At 40.4% G+C, this 17610-nt stretch overlaps 1 protein-coding gene across 1 annotated transcript; it reads right to left on the reverse strand.

Annotated features, from left to right (window-relative positions):
- Positions 1 to 7744: 7744 nt before the first annotated feature.
- zbtb37 (zinc finger and BTB domain containing 37) lies at positions 7745 to 12889 on the reverse strand. The gene is made up of 4 exons (XM_008406362.2): positions 12520 to 12889; positions 10677 to 11628; positions 9404 to 9503; positions 7745 to 8359 (listed from the first exon to the last, which is right to left on the reverse strand). Exons 2-4 carry the CDS (start codon positions 11618 to 11620, stop codon positions 7838 to 7840), a joined length of 1566 nt encoding a protein of 521 aa, XP_008404584.1. The 5' UTR covers positions 11621 to 11628; positions 12520 to 12889; the 3' UTR covers positions 7745 to 7837.
- Between the last annotated feature and the right edge of the window lie 4721 nt (positions 12890 to 17610).

Genomic DNA, 17610 nt, shown 5'->3' on the forward strand with positions numbered 1-17610 from the left:
CAGAGATGCGATCCTAAGGCCACCAAAACGGATCAACACCTCGGCTGGTCAGAGATTCTGTCCATGAAGGTAATGAACAGAATCGGTGACAAAGGGCAGCCTTTCTACGCACCACAGATTTGGAATAAACCTCCAGAAAACTGTAAAACAGCTGAAACACTGAGAGCCTTTAAATCTCAACTTAAAACCCACCTGTTTAGAGTTGCTCATGGCTAAATTAGGCTTAGAGCGCAGGTTTTGATGTTTTTACCTTTTTAATCTTTTTTTTCTTTTTTAAAATTCTCTTTACTCTTTTTATCTTTACTTTTTAATTTCTTTTTATTTCTCTTTCTCACTGTTTACGTTTTAATGATGTAAAGCCCCCGGAAAACGTCCCAGACGTTTAACTAAAGTCCTAAAAGGGGTTTTAATGTTTTTATCTTTTTTTAAAATCTCTCACTGTTTAATGTCACATGCTGTTTTTATTTTAATTATGTAAAGCTCTTTGAAACGCCTTCCTGCTAAAATGTGCTATACAAATAAAATTKGATTGATTGAAATACTTTATATCCAAGAGAAATTAAATGTTTTAAATCAAATATTTCTTTCCTACTTCATTCTTTTAATCCTGCAGCTTCATTCTGCTGATATTCTGAATATATTCTTTACTTTGGCTTTATGACTTTATTCTCACTTTTATGACTACTCTTGTATTACTTTATTCTCGTACTGTTTTCTGTTAATTTTACCACTTCACTCTTAACTCCGACTTTATTCTCCAACGTATTTTTCTCGTAATTTTTATTCCTGAATCTTCACAACTTTTATTCTGGTTTAATTACCGATTTATTTGCTTTATTTAACCCGCTGCAACTCGTCTCGTCCAACAATCTTCAACGAGTCGATGCAAGTGGTGATGCTGTGGTCAGCAAGGCTCTCCAGTAGCAGTCAGTCTTCCAGCGACTCCGAGCAGGCCTCTGACTTGAGGCAGCTGTTCAACACTTTGAAGACTGTTAAACATGCTAACAGCTAAAATATGGAGAAAGGAAAAGGAGTCACTGCAGCTTTACACTTAAAGTGCTTTATTTCCTCTGGAGGAGAAACAACCTGTGAGTGATCTAGTGGTCATCGTGAAAGAAGCTTCTTCACATTTTTTTTTTTTACTTAAACTAATCGACCTTTGGCCTTCACACACAACCCCCGTCCCACCCCTGTTTCCAACATGATTTAGCAACAGATACATGCAACATAAGAGCTTCACATAAAACCTTTCAGGTTCATCTATTAAGATCTCGTCAGGTACCTCCTTAAAAAACAAACAAAAAGTACAATATTAAAAGTTCATTCACTAAATTTCATTTTCTGCTTCAATATATTAGGATATACTTTGAGGAATCAACAGTAAGGAGTAATCTCATTAAGTGATTATGTTTAAATGATTTGATTTATAATTAGGCATATTGTGGTCAAAGTTACTGTATATTCTTTATACTAAACATTAAATTCACACAGTAAAAAATATTAAAAAGCAAGTAGTTTCAGACTTGAGCTAAAGAAACAAGAAAACAAAGTTTGGCATGTTGTAGAAAAGCAGAGTTACCAAAAACAAACAAAATGGAGCCCAGGTGATGATGTAGGTGATGAGGTTTGGCTGTTTTTCACAGTTTGAACATGAAAATATTTAGAGTAAAAAATAAAATAAGGCGGAATAACTCAGAGGGAAATGTCGGATTTTACGAAGATCGGAGGCAGGAAGATCGTCACTTCGCAATGACTCGTTTAAATTTAGCAGTCGTTTGTTTGGGGTTTATTTTGTTGGGAAATAATAAAAATGAAGACAGAAGAGAAAGGAAAAAGTTCACAGCAAAAAACGAAAACGCAGATCCGACTTTCCCCTCTGGATTCCTTTAACAGAACCAGAACCAATCTGGTTAGTTTCCGACTAACTGGCTAAAAACGACGTGTTGATAAATGAAGAGACCTCAGCCAAACCAAAAACAACTAGAGGAAAAATTAAAAGGCTTATCGTGGCATTTTTTAAAAACGGCACCTTTAAAATAAATCAAGACTTTATGCAAAAACACGTCCTAAACTTAAATGTTTGTTCCTGAAGTTTCAGGAGGACAAACTGGGTTAATGTCTTTGTGTTGCTAGCTGGGCAACATTTACTTTATAAACGGTATTTTTAAAATATATTTTAAAAACACAAGATGTCTGAGCCACAATTAATACAACTTCATTTTACAGGAAACCAACAACTAATAAAGCTTTAAATAAATATAGCACATTTCTTTAAATTTAAAATCTTCACATTCATTAGCTTTAGCTCGCTAGAAGCTAACAAGCTAACAATGGGTTAGCATTTCAAACAACCAGTTAGACAAGTAAGTGAGGTATTTGGTTACAGGGATATTATATTATATTAATAATACTTATAACATGGGAAGTTTTTAATTGAAAGATTAAAAAGTAAAAAAATAAAACCTTAAATTTAACAAAAGGCTTGTTTTTTTTATTTATTCTTTTCTTTTCATAGTTTTAATAACTATCTACTTGTTATGATTCACAAATATTTGTACATTTTTTATTTTAATTGTGTATTTATAATTTAATAATCCATTTGTGTTGGAGTTTAAAGTTTTAAATCATGAGATCTAAGAAAACAACATGAAAATCAGCAACCAGGCTATTTTGACAAACTGAGCCAGTCGGAACCGGTTCAGAGCTACTCGTCATTAAAGCTAGCTAACTGTATATTTAAACTACATTTTCCACAAATGGACAACTATTAAAGTCTAAAACTTAAGTTGGCTAAAAACAAATTTGCATTAACTTTTTTAATGTTATAAGTTAATGTTATACAATTTTTATATCTTTTTTAGATTTCTTATTATTCTGCTTTGCCTTGAATATATACAGAAAGGTTTTTCCACTAATTACAAATTAGACTGGTTCACTGATTGGTTTGACGTCGTTTCAAAGTATGAAGAGTTAAAATGTATTTTTGTCAAATAAATCAAACTGAATTACAGTTAGCACCTAGCTTGACTGTCCTGGCACATTTTCATGGTTTTTTCCTTTAAGAACTACATTTCCCAACAGCGATTAGCCTACAGTTTAACAGAAACTAGTTATACGTTTTGACTTAAAATAGTTAGCATTTTGACCACAGCAAATTAAACAGTTTGGACTGGTTCAGAGAAATACTTAGTCAAAATTTTGATAAATTTTTAACTCACACTTTGCTTAAAGGGGAAAAAAAAAACACAAATATGCAAAAGTATTGTAGCCTGAATTGGATTTAAACTAAAATCTTTTCCCCACCTTTGCTTTGATAGATAAAAAATCTGAAGGTTTTAGATTTGCATACTTACCGAAATGCTAATTGTTGCTGTATTTTCAGTTTTTACAAAAGGAACAAAAACACCTTTGAAATAAAATTTAGATAAATTTCACTTTGCTTAAGTCTAATTTTGGACAATAATATTAGCCAGTTATTAGCATTTCGGTGGCTTCTGAACATGAAGTCTCATCCTAATGTGACCAGATGAGTCATGAGAAAGTAAAAATAAAAACTGAGAAGCAGTTAGCCAGATTTTGCTTCTTTTTTTTTTTAACAAAGATTAAAAGCACTTTTTTGATACACATCATAAAGATGAATGAAATGTTGGAGTTAATGTATAAAAATGACACACATAGCTCCAAATGCTCACTTTAAGGTGAAAATTATGAAATTGTAATGTTAATATTACACAATAAAGTGTCTTCATTTGTAACAAACAGTCGAAATCACTACATTTTCATTCAAGTCTGTATTAAATGTGGCTGCACCTACAGAGGTCTTGTGGTTTTAGTATATTTTCTCATATTGCCCAGCCCTGTTTTTGTATTTTCTGTAATCCAGTTGTCCCTCACAAAATTACTATTTAATATATTTTTACCTGCTGCTAGCGTGTACATGAACATTTTATTTCTGCAGTGTGCAAACTGCACTGAGGTTTAACCGTTAATGCTCTGCTACAAAGGGAAAAAAACAACAGAAAACGTCCATTTGAGAGACTAAAGAAGAAAGTCTTTATACCTGATAGATCCTGGTTAGGCCTGAATGTGAGCGTGGCGGCGGCGGCGGCTCTGGTTGTGAGATCCGAGAGGAAAATCTCGAGTCGCTCAGTGTGAGGACGGAGCCGCTGGCTTCACTTGCATAAAAAACGTTTTTTACTGTCCACTGAGAATCAGATTCACAGTCCTGTAGAAAACAGTAACAGCGGATCCATGTGCTACCTCCCACACGCCTCGATTAAACTCATTTACATTTATAAGCAAAAAAAAAAAAAACATCTTAGTAGTTTAAATACATCTGTCTGATAATATCTGTAGATTTGTTATTGTTCTGTTTTTAAAAAACTCTCTCTACCACGACTCTTAGTTGCCGTTAAGTGCGGAAGTTTGGGTGTTTCGGAGGACCAAAATGGCCGCTGTCCTTTGGTTGCCAGTTGCTCTGACATGCAATGTCTGGAGGTTTAAAACGGCCGGGTTTTACATCCATCTGGTCTGACAGGGTAGAGCTCCGTTTATTCGTTTTAATCCCAGATCTTCAGCCGTTAATGACGCAGTACGTCTAATGCACTCTGGATAAAACCACGTCTAATTAGCATCTGTTCAAAAATCACTCAGGTGAGCTGAGATTCACCTGAAAACAATAATCCTGCTTCCAAACAACGACTGATATTATGTCTCAAGTCTATTTAAGATTGGGGTGATAAGTGTTTAACAATGGAATCGTTTTCCATTGTTTTTCAAAGTACTAGCTAGCTGATGTCACGAGCTAGCAGCTAGCTAAACAATGCTTTCAGTTTCTTTGCTCTACTTTTAAACTTTTTGCTTAAAAGTATCTTTGTTTCCGATACATTTTATTTTTCTTGGTTACAAGTGAAACATCCAGAAAGAGTTAAATTTTGAAGGCAAAAATAACATCAGCTAATTATATTAGCATTGGCTAACTATGTTAGCGAAATTAGCAACAGAAGCTCACAGAAACAAAGACGCTCTTTGAACCAGCAAAATATGAAATGTAAAGTCTTTGAGTCACAACCTTGAAACATTCAAATTAATATCTTAAATAATTACTAAAAACTGATTTTAAGTTATTTTTTTAGATATGTTTATTCCACTAGCTCATTCTAAAAACGTTAGCCAGGAAACAGAACAATGTTGAAGTCATTCTACAGTTTAACTGATCAAATTAAGCTCCATTTAATACTCATTAATTACATTTATTGAGACAGTTTGTGATAAAAATTAGATTTTTTTTAATCCAACTGGATTTTTAGGACTAAATTTGGTTAATTAAAGTCTTTGAAATTAGATTTTTTTCTCTTTTCTAGGCCCAGATAAGTTGTATTTTTGTAAAATGGATTGATTTAGGAAACCATTTTAAATGTACTATATGGCCAATTTAAGCATAATAAATAGTTTGTTGATTTATAACAGTAAGCTGTATTATCAAACAAGGTGTTGTGAGGAGTTTTGTGGTAACATTAAACTTATACAGTCAGTTATATTTCAGGTGGAGTGCAGAAGATTTAATGTGTCATTAACCGACAGACTTCTGATCATTTCCTCCTTAAATAATAAGCTTCACTGTCAAAAGCACAGAGGTGTACCGTGATGACAGAGAAACCCAAGACCTGTTCATAAAACCGATCTGAGAAGACTGACGGGGATCCGAGCGGCCCACAGCGCCCCCCGGTGGTGCGGAGTGAGCAGCAGCTGTATTGCGTAGTGATGAGAGGTAATTATCGAGCTGTGTAGCTTATCTGAGACTGTTTCTGTCCTACTGGGAGTTTGTTTGGTAGTTTGTCCCGCTGCCAGGTGGTTCAGGCTGAAGCTAAGAGAAACTTGGAAGGTTTCACCGCCACAGTTAGCAAACATCAACATGATCCGGTTAAATGTTTCACAGCCAGTTGAACTAATAAACCAGCGCGACTGGAGTTTCTCTGCGGATGACGGCTTCAAATATCTCATTTAAAAAGGCAGAAATTGTAAAAATCATGTGGATCGGGAGCAGACAGTCCAGGGTTCGGATCCCTTTGCTCTGCTTTCTGCTCAGCTACCAATTAATAAAGACCTGAAAGGAAAAACCTAAAAACAAAAATTACTCTCTACAGAACATCGTTTAGCCCAACTCTGGTTTTCTCCAGATGTCTTTTATTCCCATGTTTTCTTTGTTAGACGGATTTTTTGCACATTTAATTTGAATTATAGCTACTGATACATTATTTATTTAGTACTATTATTCTTTAAGGATAATTATAAACAATAGCTATTGTAATTTTAAAACAAAATATCTTTCAGAAGAGAGACTTTGATGTTTTTGTTTATAAATTTCGGTTGATATTGATATCCGATATTAGTATTGCTGCTACAGACGATAACTGATATTTACCGATATATATTTTCTCAACTGCTAACGTCCGCTAACTCGCTAAGAGCCTAGCTAATTTTTAGCTTAGCTTTTTAGCTAACTTTTAGTCGTTTATCCCACTTAGCTTCGCCTAAATTAATATTTCTGGATTCATTTTAAAGCACCAATTTTATTGGTTGTTTTGTAAACTTTTAGCTTTTATTTTTGAATAGTTTGACGTTTAGATTYATGCTTTTATTTTGAAGTGGATGAAGACAGATTATGCAACTGTTTCACTTCCTGTCCTCACGTTCTCCGTTTTCCCCCAATAAGTTTTAGCAACATAAAGAAAGAAAACAAGATGGACAGAACAGGATATAAACAAAATATATCTTCTAAAGATATTATAGCGCATTAGCTTAACTAGCTTTTGTTAGCATGGCTAACTCCCTCTCAGTTTTACTTATCAGTAAAACGGCTAACATCGGCTGATACCGATGTTGATGCTAATATCGAGCATCCCTAGTTTTTTTGTCGTACTTTGTGACTGACTTAGCATTTTAAACCGACAAATTCAGCATTAATAAAGCCGAACGATTTCTTCTCATCACAAATATTGATTATCGATGATGAAGATTTAAACAGCAAATATGAAAGTCAAAATAATCTAAGCTGATATATTTGAAGCCATCATCCTGTAAGCAACAAAAATAAGTGAATAAAGCTGTAAACAGAGCAAAATGTTTTGAAACTGATGGAAAAGTTGGAGCTGCAGTTTTTTGTTTGTAGTGTAAAAAATGAAATGTGACGAAGTCTGAAACTCCAGTGGCGCTGAGATGTAACTCTCCCAACGAAACCGTCATCGCTGTGGCACTTAGAGCGCAATGATTATTATTATTATTAACCTGACTGCTCCGGATTGTCTCAAGGCAAATAAAAAGGATTTGAACCGTAAAACTGGCACTGAGTATCTTGGCAAAGCCCTCCTTCTCCCCCAGACAGTCGGGATTAGAGGTGCACCGATAAATCGGCCCGATTTCCTCAAGAAAAGGTCTAAAAATCAACGTCTGTCCTCTTCTGCTCCGGAGTGAGAGGTTTGACCCACTGTTGCCAACTCAGCGATATTTAGCAAAATTCAGACATAAAAATCGGAACCGGCCGGAATCGGTAATCGGTGCACCGCTATTCGTGATGCTGCGTTGTGAACCCGGAAATCCAAAAAGTAGAAACCTGCAACATAAAGTCGACGGCGGCGCGCCGCTGAGCGTTGTGTGTGTGTGTGTGTGTGAGGTTGTAGGAGTGTGTGGCGATTCTTCATCTTTAGCTTAATCTGTTCTGTCTGGTTAGTGAAGGTAGATGCGGTTTAAAGCGGTAAGAATCTCATTTCGGACTCTGAGGTGTGCGTTGACTTCAGACGGGACCGGCGCGGCGTTCGCCTCGTCTCCTCCGCGCGGGTCAGTCGGGCCCCGTGGTGGAAACCGAGGTCTGAGGGCCGTCTGCGTAATGGCCGCTGTTGCTCCCGCCGCCGGCCTCGGGTTCCTCCTGGCTGGGCGAGGCCTCGTCGCTCGGGCCGCCGCCGCGGGACGGGACGGAGGCGGTGGTGGTCTCGGGCGAGGCGCTGTGGGCCTCCTGCGGCGCGCAGCCCGGGTGGTTCTTGCGGAAGTGTTGGTTGAGGATGGCCTGGAAGGGGAAGCTCTTCCCGCAGACGTGGCAGTGGAAGGGCTTGTTGCCGGTGTGCTTGCGGATGTGGTACTCCAGCTGGTCCTTGCGGGTGTACTTCTTCCCGCAGATGCGGCAGACGAACGGCGTGATGCCCATGTGCAGCCGCATGTGGCGGTCCAGGCTGCCCTTCTGGTTGAAGGACTTGCAGCAGTAGATGCAGGTGAGCCGCGGGTTGTAGCGGAACCAGCGGTCGCCCACCTGCTCCCTCAGGTAATCCTCGTAGCCGCCCATGTCGAACGCCGCGTGCTCTTCGCCCTGACGGACAAACCAGACGCAAAACAGGATCAGCAGCTAAAATACACGACATCATTCAACCCAAAAGATTAAACAGAAACATGTTTCCACTCAAGTAACGGTAAAAAGTACAAGAAAGTACTCAAGACTGAGAAAGTATTTGGTAAAACGTTTATTCCAATACTGAGTAACTGATCAAACCATCAATCATTTACTATTTAAAAATTACATCACCGGACGGAAAAAAATATAAAACTAAGAGGATTTTTTTTGGTATTTTAAGGATCAAAATGACAACAATTCATACAAGCAAAAAAATAAATAAAATCACGTAAATTAAGTTTTTCCAAATCAGTTTCTGTCAATAAAAAACTTTAACAGAACCTGCAGGTGCGAGTTCGATTCCGGCTGATTTAGGGCAGAAAATCCAGAAGTTTTACTAAAAAAGTAGAAACACTTTATAAAATAATTACTGAAGTAAAAGTAAAAGTAACGCAGTAATATTACTCAAGTAAATAAAACTAGTTACTAACCAACTCTGCATTTAAGAAACTTTTACATGTTTTGGACAAAACGTGTTGAGAAGCATGTTAGGAACCTGAATAAGTTTATTTAGGAGATTTTGTTATTTGCAGTAAAACTTTTATTTTTTTTTACATATTTATTAAAACTATCACCATGTCATGACATTATGCTATGAGACGGATAATCTGTGAATCTAATCCCTGAGCTGCTGTCTGAAGAAATGCACCAAAAACAGCAAATCAGAGCCAGAAGGCGGGGCTTAGCGCTGCCAATCAACCACGTTTACTCGATGCTAAATGTGCCAATCACTACAAGAAAACTGTTTATCCACCATCATCAGTGGCTATGCTAACTAGCCTTAGCCACCATGACAGGCTGTGCTAGCTGCAGTGTAGCAGAGAGTAAGAAGTAGTGATTGACAGCGCTAAGTCCCGCCTCCTCGCTCTGATTGGCTGTTTCTAGAAGACAGAGGAGATTGATCTTTTCAAGACTCCGGTCGATCTGGGTCGGTTCTGGTCGGAAAGCGCCGGATGTTCTTACCTGAGAGCTCGGCTGCCGCAGTTCGTCGGCTCGGCTCGGAGACTCGCTCTTCGCTCTCTGGCGCTCGGTGAGGACGACCACGCTGCCGGTGGGACTGAACCTGGACAATCACCAATAATCACCATTAATCGATTACTGATGTTCAACTAATTTAGTAATTGATTCATTGCTGTTTGAGTAATTCATCATGATAAATTATAACTCATATGATAGTTGTAGTTGGTAGGATTAGATCTAAAATGTTTATTTTCTTATTTAAAAAAGGAATTGAAATATTTGTATTTTCTAGGTTCTTCTATAAAAGATCAGCAGAGTCAAAATTATTTCAGAGGATTAATCACCAGAATAATCGGTTCCTCCACTACAAACACACAGCAAGTACTTATGTCGAGTTTCTAGTGGAAATATCAAAAAATAAGACAAAACAAGTAACTTTTGAGCAAGTTTGGCAGCTTGTTTTGGGAAAATAATTTATTAATAATGAGGAAAAAGATTAGTTTCTCTTTTGTAAACTTTTAGCTTTTATTTTTGAATAGTTTGACGTTTAGATTCATGCTTTTATTTTGAAGTGGATGAAGACAGATTATGCAACTGTTTCACTTCCTGTCCTCACGTTCTCCGTTTTCCCCCAATAAGTTTTAGCAACATAAAGAAAGAAAACAAGATGGACAGAACAGGATATAAACAAAATATATAATATAATATATAATATATTAGTTTCTCTCACTTCTGTCACGATAAGCAATTAATTGCAAGATAAATTAAAATTGCCTCGATTATTTCCATCCTGATTGATGTACCATTTCATTTGTCGTTTTTATTTCCATTGTGGAGGAAATAAAAAAGTTTGACACTTGAATTATTGTACTGAAACGACAATATTATCGTTTATCGCGATAACCTCAGACAATTTATCGTCCAGAAAAATGTGTTATTATACCAGTCCTAGTTAAGTTTTATTTTAATAATATTAAAGTTTATAAATCTATGAGAAAGTGTTTTTGCATTATTATCCTGTTATATTATTTAAAGTTAGTCTAAAAAAACAGCGATATTATCATTTATCGCAATAACTTCAAGAACAAGTTACAGCCAAGCATCGTTATCGTCACAGGTGTTTTATTTCGGATATTTTACATTTAAAAGGTTAATTTTCAACGAGAAGGAAAACTTTTTTATATTACATAAAAACAACATCATCAATGTTTATCGCAATAACTCGCGGGACGATTTATCGGCAAATTTCTTAATTTACGGTGTGGTTCCGACTCACCGGTCCGTTTCGCTGAAGCTGGAGGACGCCTGTCCGCTGCGGGTTCCCAGCCCGCCCAGCGGCGCCGTCATCAGCGTGCTGCGGCCCGACGTGTCGATCATCACCGTGGCTCCGCCCTCCTCTGCGGCCGCCGCCTCCTCCTGGTTCCCTCCGGCTCCGATCCAGTCCTCCATGCGCTCCGTTTTGATCCTGATGCGGTCCACGCCGCCGCCGCCCTCCTCGGCGCTGTCGGTCCTCTCCGGCTCGCTGCCCGTCTCCATGTACCACTGGCCGGCCCGGTTGATTCGGAGAATCGGCTCCTTGCTGGTTCTGCTGCTGGTGGCGCCAGGTCCCGCCAGCCCGCTGTGCTCCACGGTCGGCGGCGGGCTGAGTGGCTCCTCCGCCGGGCTGATGACCTCGCACACCTCCGCGCCGCCTCTGGCGCCCAGCAGCCTCAACCCGCCGTGATGGCCGCCGCCGCGCACCATGGCCTCCATGGTCCTGCCGGGCCGGGCCGCCCGCGGCGGCGCGATGTCGTCGCCGTCGTCGCGTGTCGCCTCGTCCACGTCGGCCAGGCTGATCTTCAGGTGGATGCCCTCCAGGATCTGGGTGCAGCGGTCGATGATGTGCTGCATCTGCAGGAAGCTGGCGGCGGTCAGGTAGCTGATGATGTCAGCCAGCTGCAGGCAGAGGCGGCCCGTGTAGCAGAAGGTCAGCAGCTGCTCGAACACGGACGGGTTGCGGATGACCGTCAGCGACACGGTGCTCATCTGGCTCAGCGACATGTGGTCGCGGAAGTACGGCGAGCTGGCGGCGAGGACCACCTTGTGCGCGCGGAAGCTCTGGCCCTGGACGTTGACCACGATGTCGCAGAGGCGGCCCTGGACGCGCAGCTGGTTCAGGTGCGACAGGACAGAGTTGCTGAAGTCAGGGATGTCCAGCTGGATGCTGCCGGAGCGCTCCATGCCGCCACCTGGTGGAGAACAGAGGAAAACATCACACCGATTAAACCGGAGCGAACAAAAACAACGACAGGGGCATTCTGGGTAAATACAACCAGAACAAACATGCCCGCCGAGCGCTAGCAGGATAAAGCCAAACACTAAAATCTGATACCACTCCATGTCACAAAACAGGAAGTTGCACTCGGTGTCTTCAGAGGTTTTTCGTCATGTCCTTCAGTGGCGCCCCCACAGGCCAGGAGGGGAACATGTCGCTCAAAGGATTTGGTTCTTTTAACAAAAATCCTGGTTTGGTACTTTGGTTTTTAAAGTCAAGTTGCATTACACTAATCCTGAACAACAACCATTTATAAATGTTTAGTTTCACTCAACAGGAAGAAATATGTCTGAAAATACTCATGTTTAATTCAATAAATACATCCTTACGGGTCTAATGAAGACGGATATAAACTTTTCAGACCTAGAAACCGTAGCACCAGTGGCAGCATCATACTGTGGGGTTGATTCACAGCAGATCAATCAGGAGTGAAGGCCTTCCTCTAATTTATTCAGCTTCACCTCAGATCATCAACATAACTGGCATTTAACCAAATATTTATCTGTTTTTATGTTCATGTTTGTGTGCAGTTTCATTAAATCCTAAAAATAAATGTAGATTTTCGTGTTTTTAGTAATTCCTGTAGTTGTTTGTTGCGCTGTTTTTCACTCAGGAGGAGAAAAGTTTAATTAATTTCACCAAAGCCTCATTTTGACTGGACGGAAACTTCTGGTCCAAATGTTTCTGCATTACTAAGACGGCGCCGCTTTGATTCGCTCCAACATGACACCGAACCAGAACCAGTGGTTTTCCCGGCTGAATCCAGGTGCCAGCTTGAGCCCAGGTGTGCAGGGAGGGGTCTCACCTGAATGCGGGCTTCAGTTCGGTTCTGGTTTCAGGATGCGGTCGACACTTTAGTCCCGCAGGTTTCTCTGCATCGCCGGCAGGCAGGACGGTGGATGACAGGAACTCTCCTCGGCTCGGTTCGGTTGGGTCCGGCCCGGCGGGGCTGCAGCTCCACCCGCCCCGCTGCTCCAGGCTGGTCGCGTCGCGTTCAGGGCCGGGGTTCGGCAGCTGGGCTCGGCCTGCGCTCCGACAGCAGCCGCTCCGCCGACATTCCTCTGGAGGTCCGGTTCGGTTCAGTGTCGGTTCTGTTCGGGGCTGCAGCGGCGGCTTCTCATCTTCCTTTTTCAGCTGAGAAGGGCCGAGGCTGCAGGAAGGAAGGAGAGGAGGAAGAAAACGCGCTGTGAATTGTGGGAAATGTAGTTATGTGGTTAATCTCCGCCGAATCCGTTCGGTTTCAAGAAACTACATTTCCCAGCGTGCCTCTGTCTGCGGAGAGGTCATGATGGCACTTTAAGAGTTTGGCAGAGTACTTCAGTGAAAGTACTAATGTTGAATTAATACTTTTAGGTACAAGTTCTGATTTTATAACGTAAAAACTCCAAAAGTACTTTTAAATATTTAGTTTTTTTGTGTGTTTTGTTGCTATAGATGCATTCAGGGCCAGAATTAGGAGGATGAGCGCCGTTGGGCTGGTTTAAAGTTAGGGGATCCTTTACATTAAAGTTTATTTTATTCAGACAACGTCAATATAAATGTAATATATAAAATATGATACGAGAATACGGAAGAGGATGAAGTCCACTGATAAAACAAAAAATTTGGACTTTAATCTCTACGCTATAGAGTCTATAGTGTAGAACCAGTGGCGCCACTACACATTATTCAGGTGGATGCGAAAACGTAGATCGGCTGAATCCTGTGATGTGATGAATCCTCACATCTCCAAGTTTATGGTACATTTAAAACCATAAAGTTTTAAATGTACCATAAATTGATCAAAGTGCTGTTTCAAGAAAAAAAAAGACCTGAAACAGAGGCTTTGCTTTAGGGGACGAAATGTGAAAAGTATAATTGAAACCGTGGAAATTGAATGTGGCCAAATACAGCGCCTTGAGGTACAACTGCTTATTGAGAAGAATGTTTGCCTCAATAAACAGAACATTTCTTTCCCCTGAGCACAATAGGAGCAATTTAAGGGAAATTCAAGTGAAACAGTGATTGGGGAAAAACCCACAGCAGCAGATTTACATTAGTCAGCATCTACAAATAAAATGTGAACAATTTTTACAATGTTTTCCCGCCTGATCGTCCAGTAGATGGAGTCTGAAAAAATCCCATTTCTTACATTTTCAGCTCCTTAAAATGTTAATAAAAATGGAATAGTGTCAGATTTTAGTGGTTGTAGAATTTCCCTTTTGTCTTTGCTAAAATAAACAAAAAAACGCGTCATTTCTCGCTCAAGCTCGCTTGTTTTGGTTGTATTTACCCAGAATGCCCTGCGCTTCAGTCCACTTCCTGCTTTTGGAGCGGTATCCGGTCAGGTCGGTGATCGCATATTCAAACCGCAACAGAGTTCATTTCAACCAGACCGAGGTTTGCAGGCAGCAGGAATGGCCTTCAACCACTTCAAAATAAGAGCATGAGCTCCCAGGTTTCAGGCCCGAAACCTGGGAGTAGTGATGACCTCTGACCTGAACCTTCAGAGCCACATTAAAACAGTCACAAAGTCGGCCTTCTATCACCTGAAGAACATCTCTAGGATTAGAGGACTTATGTCTCAGCGCGATCTAGAGAAACTCATCCTGCGTTTATCTTTAGCCGCATTGATTACTGCAACAGCGTCTTCACAGGTCTGACTAATAAATCAATCAAACAGCTGCAGCCGACCCAGGAGCTGCTGCTGCTGTTCTGACTAAAACCAGGAAGATGGAGACATAACACCAGTTTTAAAGTCCCTCCTCTGGCTCCCTGTAGCTCAGAGAATAGACTTTAAAATACTGATGTTAGTTTATAAATCACTGAACGGTTTAGCACCACAATACATTAAAGACCTGCTGTTGTCGTATCAACCGTCTAGACCCCTCAGATCTTCTGGTTCTGGTTCTGCTCTGCATCCCCAGAACCAGAACCAGACGAGGAGAAGCAGCATTCAGCTTCTACGCACCACAGATTTGGAACAAACTTCCAGAAAACTGTAAAACAGCTGAAACACTGAGTGCCTTTAAATCTCGACTAAAAACCCACCTGTTTAGAGTTGCTTATGGCTAAATTAGGGTTAGAGTGCCGGTTTTGATGTCTTCCATGTTTTTATGTCTTTAATGTTTTTAATTTTTTCTTCTTTCTTTTCGACGTTTTAATGATGTAATGTTTTTTGTTTTTATTTTTATTTTGTTTTTTTTATTATTTTTTTTAAATCTCTCTCTTTCTCACTGATTATTTCTGTTTTTATTTTAATTATGTAAAGCACTTTGAAATGCCTTGCTGCTGAAATGTGCTATACAAATAAAATTTGATTGATTGATTGATTGATAAAAGTCTAACTACTTTAAAAACTCAGAACCAAAACTTCAACACAGAAGTCAAACTTTATTCAGCTGAAAATTTACAGTCGAGTAAATTAGCGGTTTAAACTCTATGTAGAAAAGTTAATTTAGGAAAAGGTAAGTGCGCTAAATGATTTCAAAGTTTCAAATTAAAGATTAGCTCCGTTATTAGTGCATCAGTGGAAATGTGCCCAGCTGTTAGCTGTTAGGTTAAGTGGTTAAATGGACGGATGATTATTTTCACTGGATCCGAATCCTCCAGGTTTCTTCTTCTTCTGACGTTTCATTATAATCGTTTCTTTCGCCAAGCGGTTCTCTGTGGATCAGGTCTTGTTGCGTTTGGACTCTAGTTGCAGGTGTTTTCGGGGGTCGGGTCACCCTTGGTGATCTGAATGGTTCCATTAGCACCAAGCGCCGTCCACGTCCGGTCTCCAAACGCCTCCAGCTGATCCTCACTCACCGAGACCCAACAGTTGGCTGATGAGGTCACTTCTCCTGGATCTACGCACATCCAGACAGCAGATTTAAAGGAATCTGACCGCAAAGAAACCTGCTCACATGATTATTCAATACATCCATCCATCCATTTTCTTTACACCTTGTCCCTCAGTGGGGTCAGGAGGTGTTGGTTCATCTCCAGCTAACGTTCCGGGCGAGAGGCGGGGTCACCTGGACAGGTCGCCAGTCTGTCGCAGGGCAACACAGAGACACACAACCATGCACACACACACACACTCACACCTAGGGGCAATTTGGAGAGGCCAATTAACCTGACAGTCATGTTTTTGGACTGTGGGAGGAAACCGGAGTACCAGGAGAAAACCCACCATGCACAGGGAGAACATGGAGACTCCATGCAGAAAGACCGGGGCCGGGAATCGAACCCAGAACCTTCTTGCTGCAAGGCAACAGCTCTACCAACTGCGCCACTGTGCAGCCCTTATTCAATACAAATTAATACAAATATTGTAGAAAGTTCCCAAAAATGTGCACTGTTATGGTTCCCCATCACTGTCTGGAGGACCAGAACGGTAGCTTTGATGTTGGGCTTCCTGAAGTTCAGAGGCCAGACATGACTAAAGCTTGAGTATAAAACTAAACATAGAAGGAAATGGGCCTGGTACGTATCCTTACACTATACCTGTATACCTTCTATACAGGATACAAAAGGGTATTTTTGGGGTTCTTATGAGATACTTAGAGAGTATTTTCAGTTTACTTGCAAGGATCTTACATGGTACCTAAAAAGTACTTGCAAAACTCGAGTAGTAGTTCCTGGGTAACTGCATTTATAGTGTACTTACCTGGTACCTGTGAGGTTCTTACTGCTGATGTAAGAAACTGGATTAGTTTTTTTAATAAACGAAAACCCTTTGAATATTTTTACTTCAATGGAGCGTTCCCATTTTATAGATAATTACATCTAGAAAGCCCCTAAGGGCCATGGTGTGAATAAATAACTTTTAGACTTTTTCACCAGTGTTTTAGCTCCTAGATCAGATCTGATCATTTCTTGAACTATTTTGTTCAAAGTAAAAGTGACTCACCTGACCAAACATACCTGGCGTCTGCTGTCCAATCTGTCAACGAATCAGAGGCAAGCAGGAATTCAGTGAAGGTCACTTTGATTTCAAACTCAAACAAATCCTCCATTTTAGTTCTCTAATGTGTTTAATACCAGAAACTGGGATGTCTTGTTGACTTGTTAGTGAAATTATTAACATCGTTAGATCATCAGGAAACAGCTAAACGTTCCTCTCATTGTGAGTTGATGTGTTGCTGATGGAAAGCGAAGGAAATATTTACTCACAGCAGGGAGACAAGGTGACGAACAGAACCAGATCCGTAGATCCAGGACTTCTGAGGGACGAACTCATCCAAATCCTGCTGGAGCTCAGCTGTGATTACACGTCAACTCCTGCTTTATTTAGCAAAGGGTCCAAAGTCATGGTCACTGATACCTCTGTGATTTTTTATTTTTCTGTCAGCTGTTTGTTGTCCCCAACCAGCTTGACTCTCTTGAAATATCTTTAATTAACAGCTTTTATTTAGACTTTTCACAAATTTTTGCTCCGGATTTAGATTTTTCACAGCAAGAAAACAGATATTCCCCTGCAGTTTCCATATGTGCCCACATGGGGGCAGCAGCTCACTCTCACTGTGTTTCGACCCTGTTCGGCTGCTCACTGGATCCAAACCGATCCAGGACTGAAAAAAGGCCCCATGTGGAGAGAAACCGGTTCTAGTTTTAACAATCAGCCCTGAAAATTACAGATTAAAACAAAGGAAACAGAAGAAAAACAATCTACATATAATTTATTATCATCTGTTTGGTCAGGAATTCTGATCAGACTGAAAATTAGAAAGGAATCTGAAACACTTGGGACAAAATACCCCCACAGCATGATGCCACCAATACCATGCTTTGGATGGATGGATGGATGGATGGATGGATGGATGGATGGATGGATGGGTGGGTGGGTGGATGGATGGATGGATGGATGGATGGATGGATGGATGGATGGATGGATGGATGGATGGATGGATGGATGGATGGATGGATGGAT

This window comes from Poecilia reticulata, linkage group LG4, assembly GCF_000633615.1.
Source record: "Poecilia reticulata strain Guanapo linkage group LG4, Guppy_female_1.0+MT, whole genome shotgun sequence".
NCBI classification, from domain to species: Eukaryota; Metazoa; Chordata; class Actinopteri; order Cyprinodontiformes; family Poeciliidae; genus Poecilia; species Poecilia reticulata.

Excerpts from the sequence above, each read along its gene's own strand:
- zbtb37 (XM_008406362.2), bottom strand. The coding sequence starts at position 11,620 with ATGGAGCGCTCCGGCAGCATCCAGCTGGACATCCCTGACTTCAGCAAC. Across the intron at positions 9,504-10,676 it reads AGCTTCAGCGAAACGGACCG|GTTCAGTCCCACCGGCAGCG; the intron begins GTGAGTCGGAAC and ends GTGATTGTCCAG. Across the intron at positions 8,360-9,403 it reads TGCGGCAGCCGAGCTCTCAG|GGCGAAGAGCACGCGGCGTT; the intron begins GTAAGAACATCC and ends TTTGTCCGTCAG.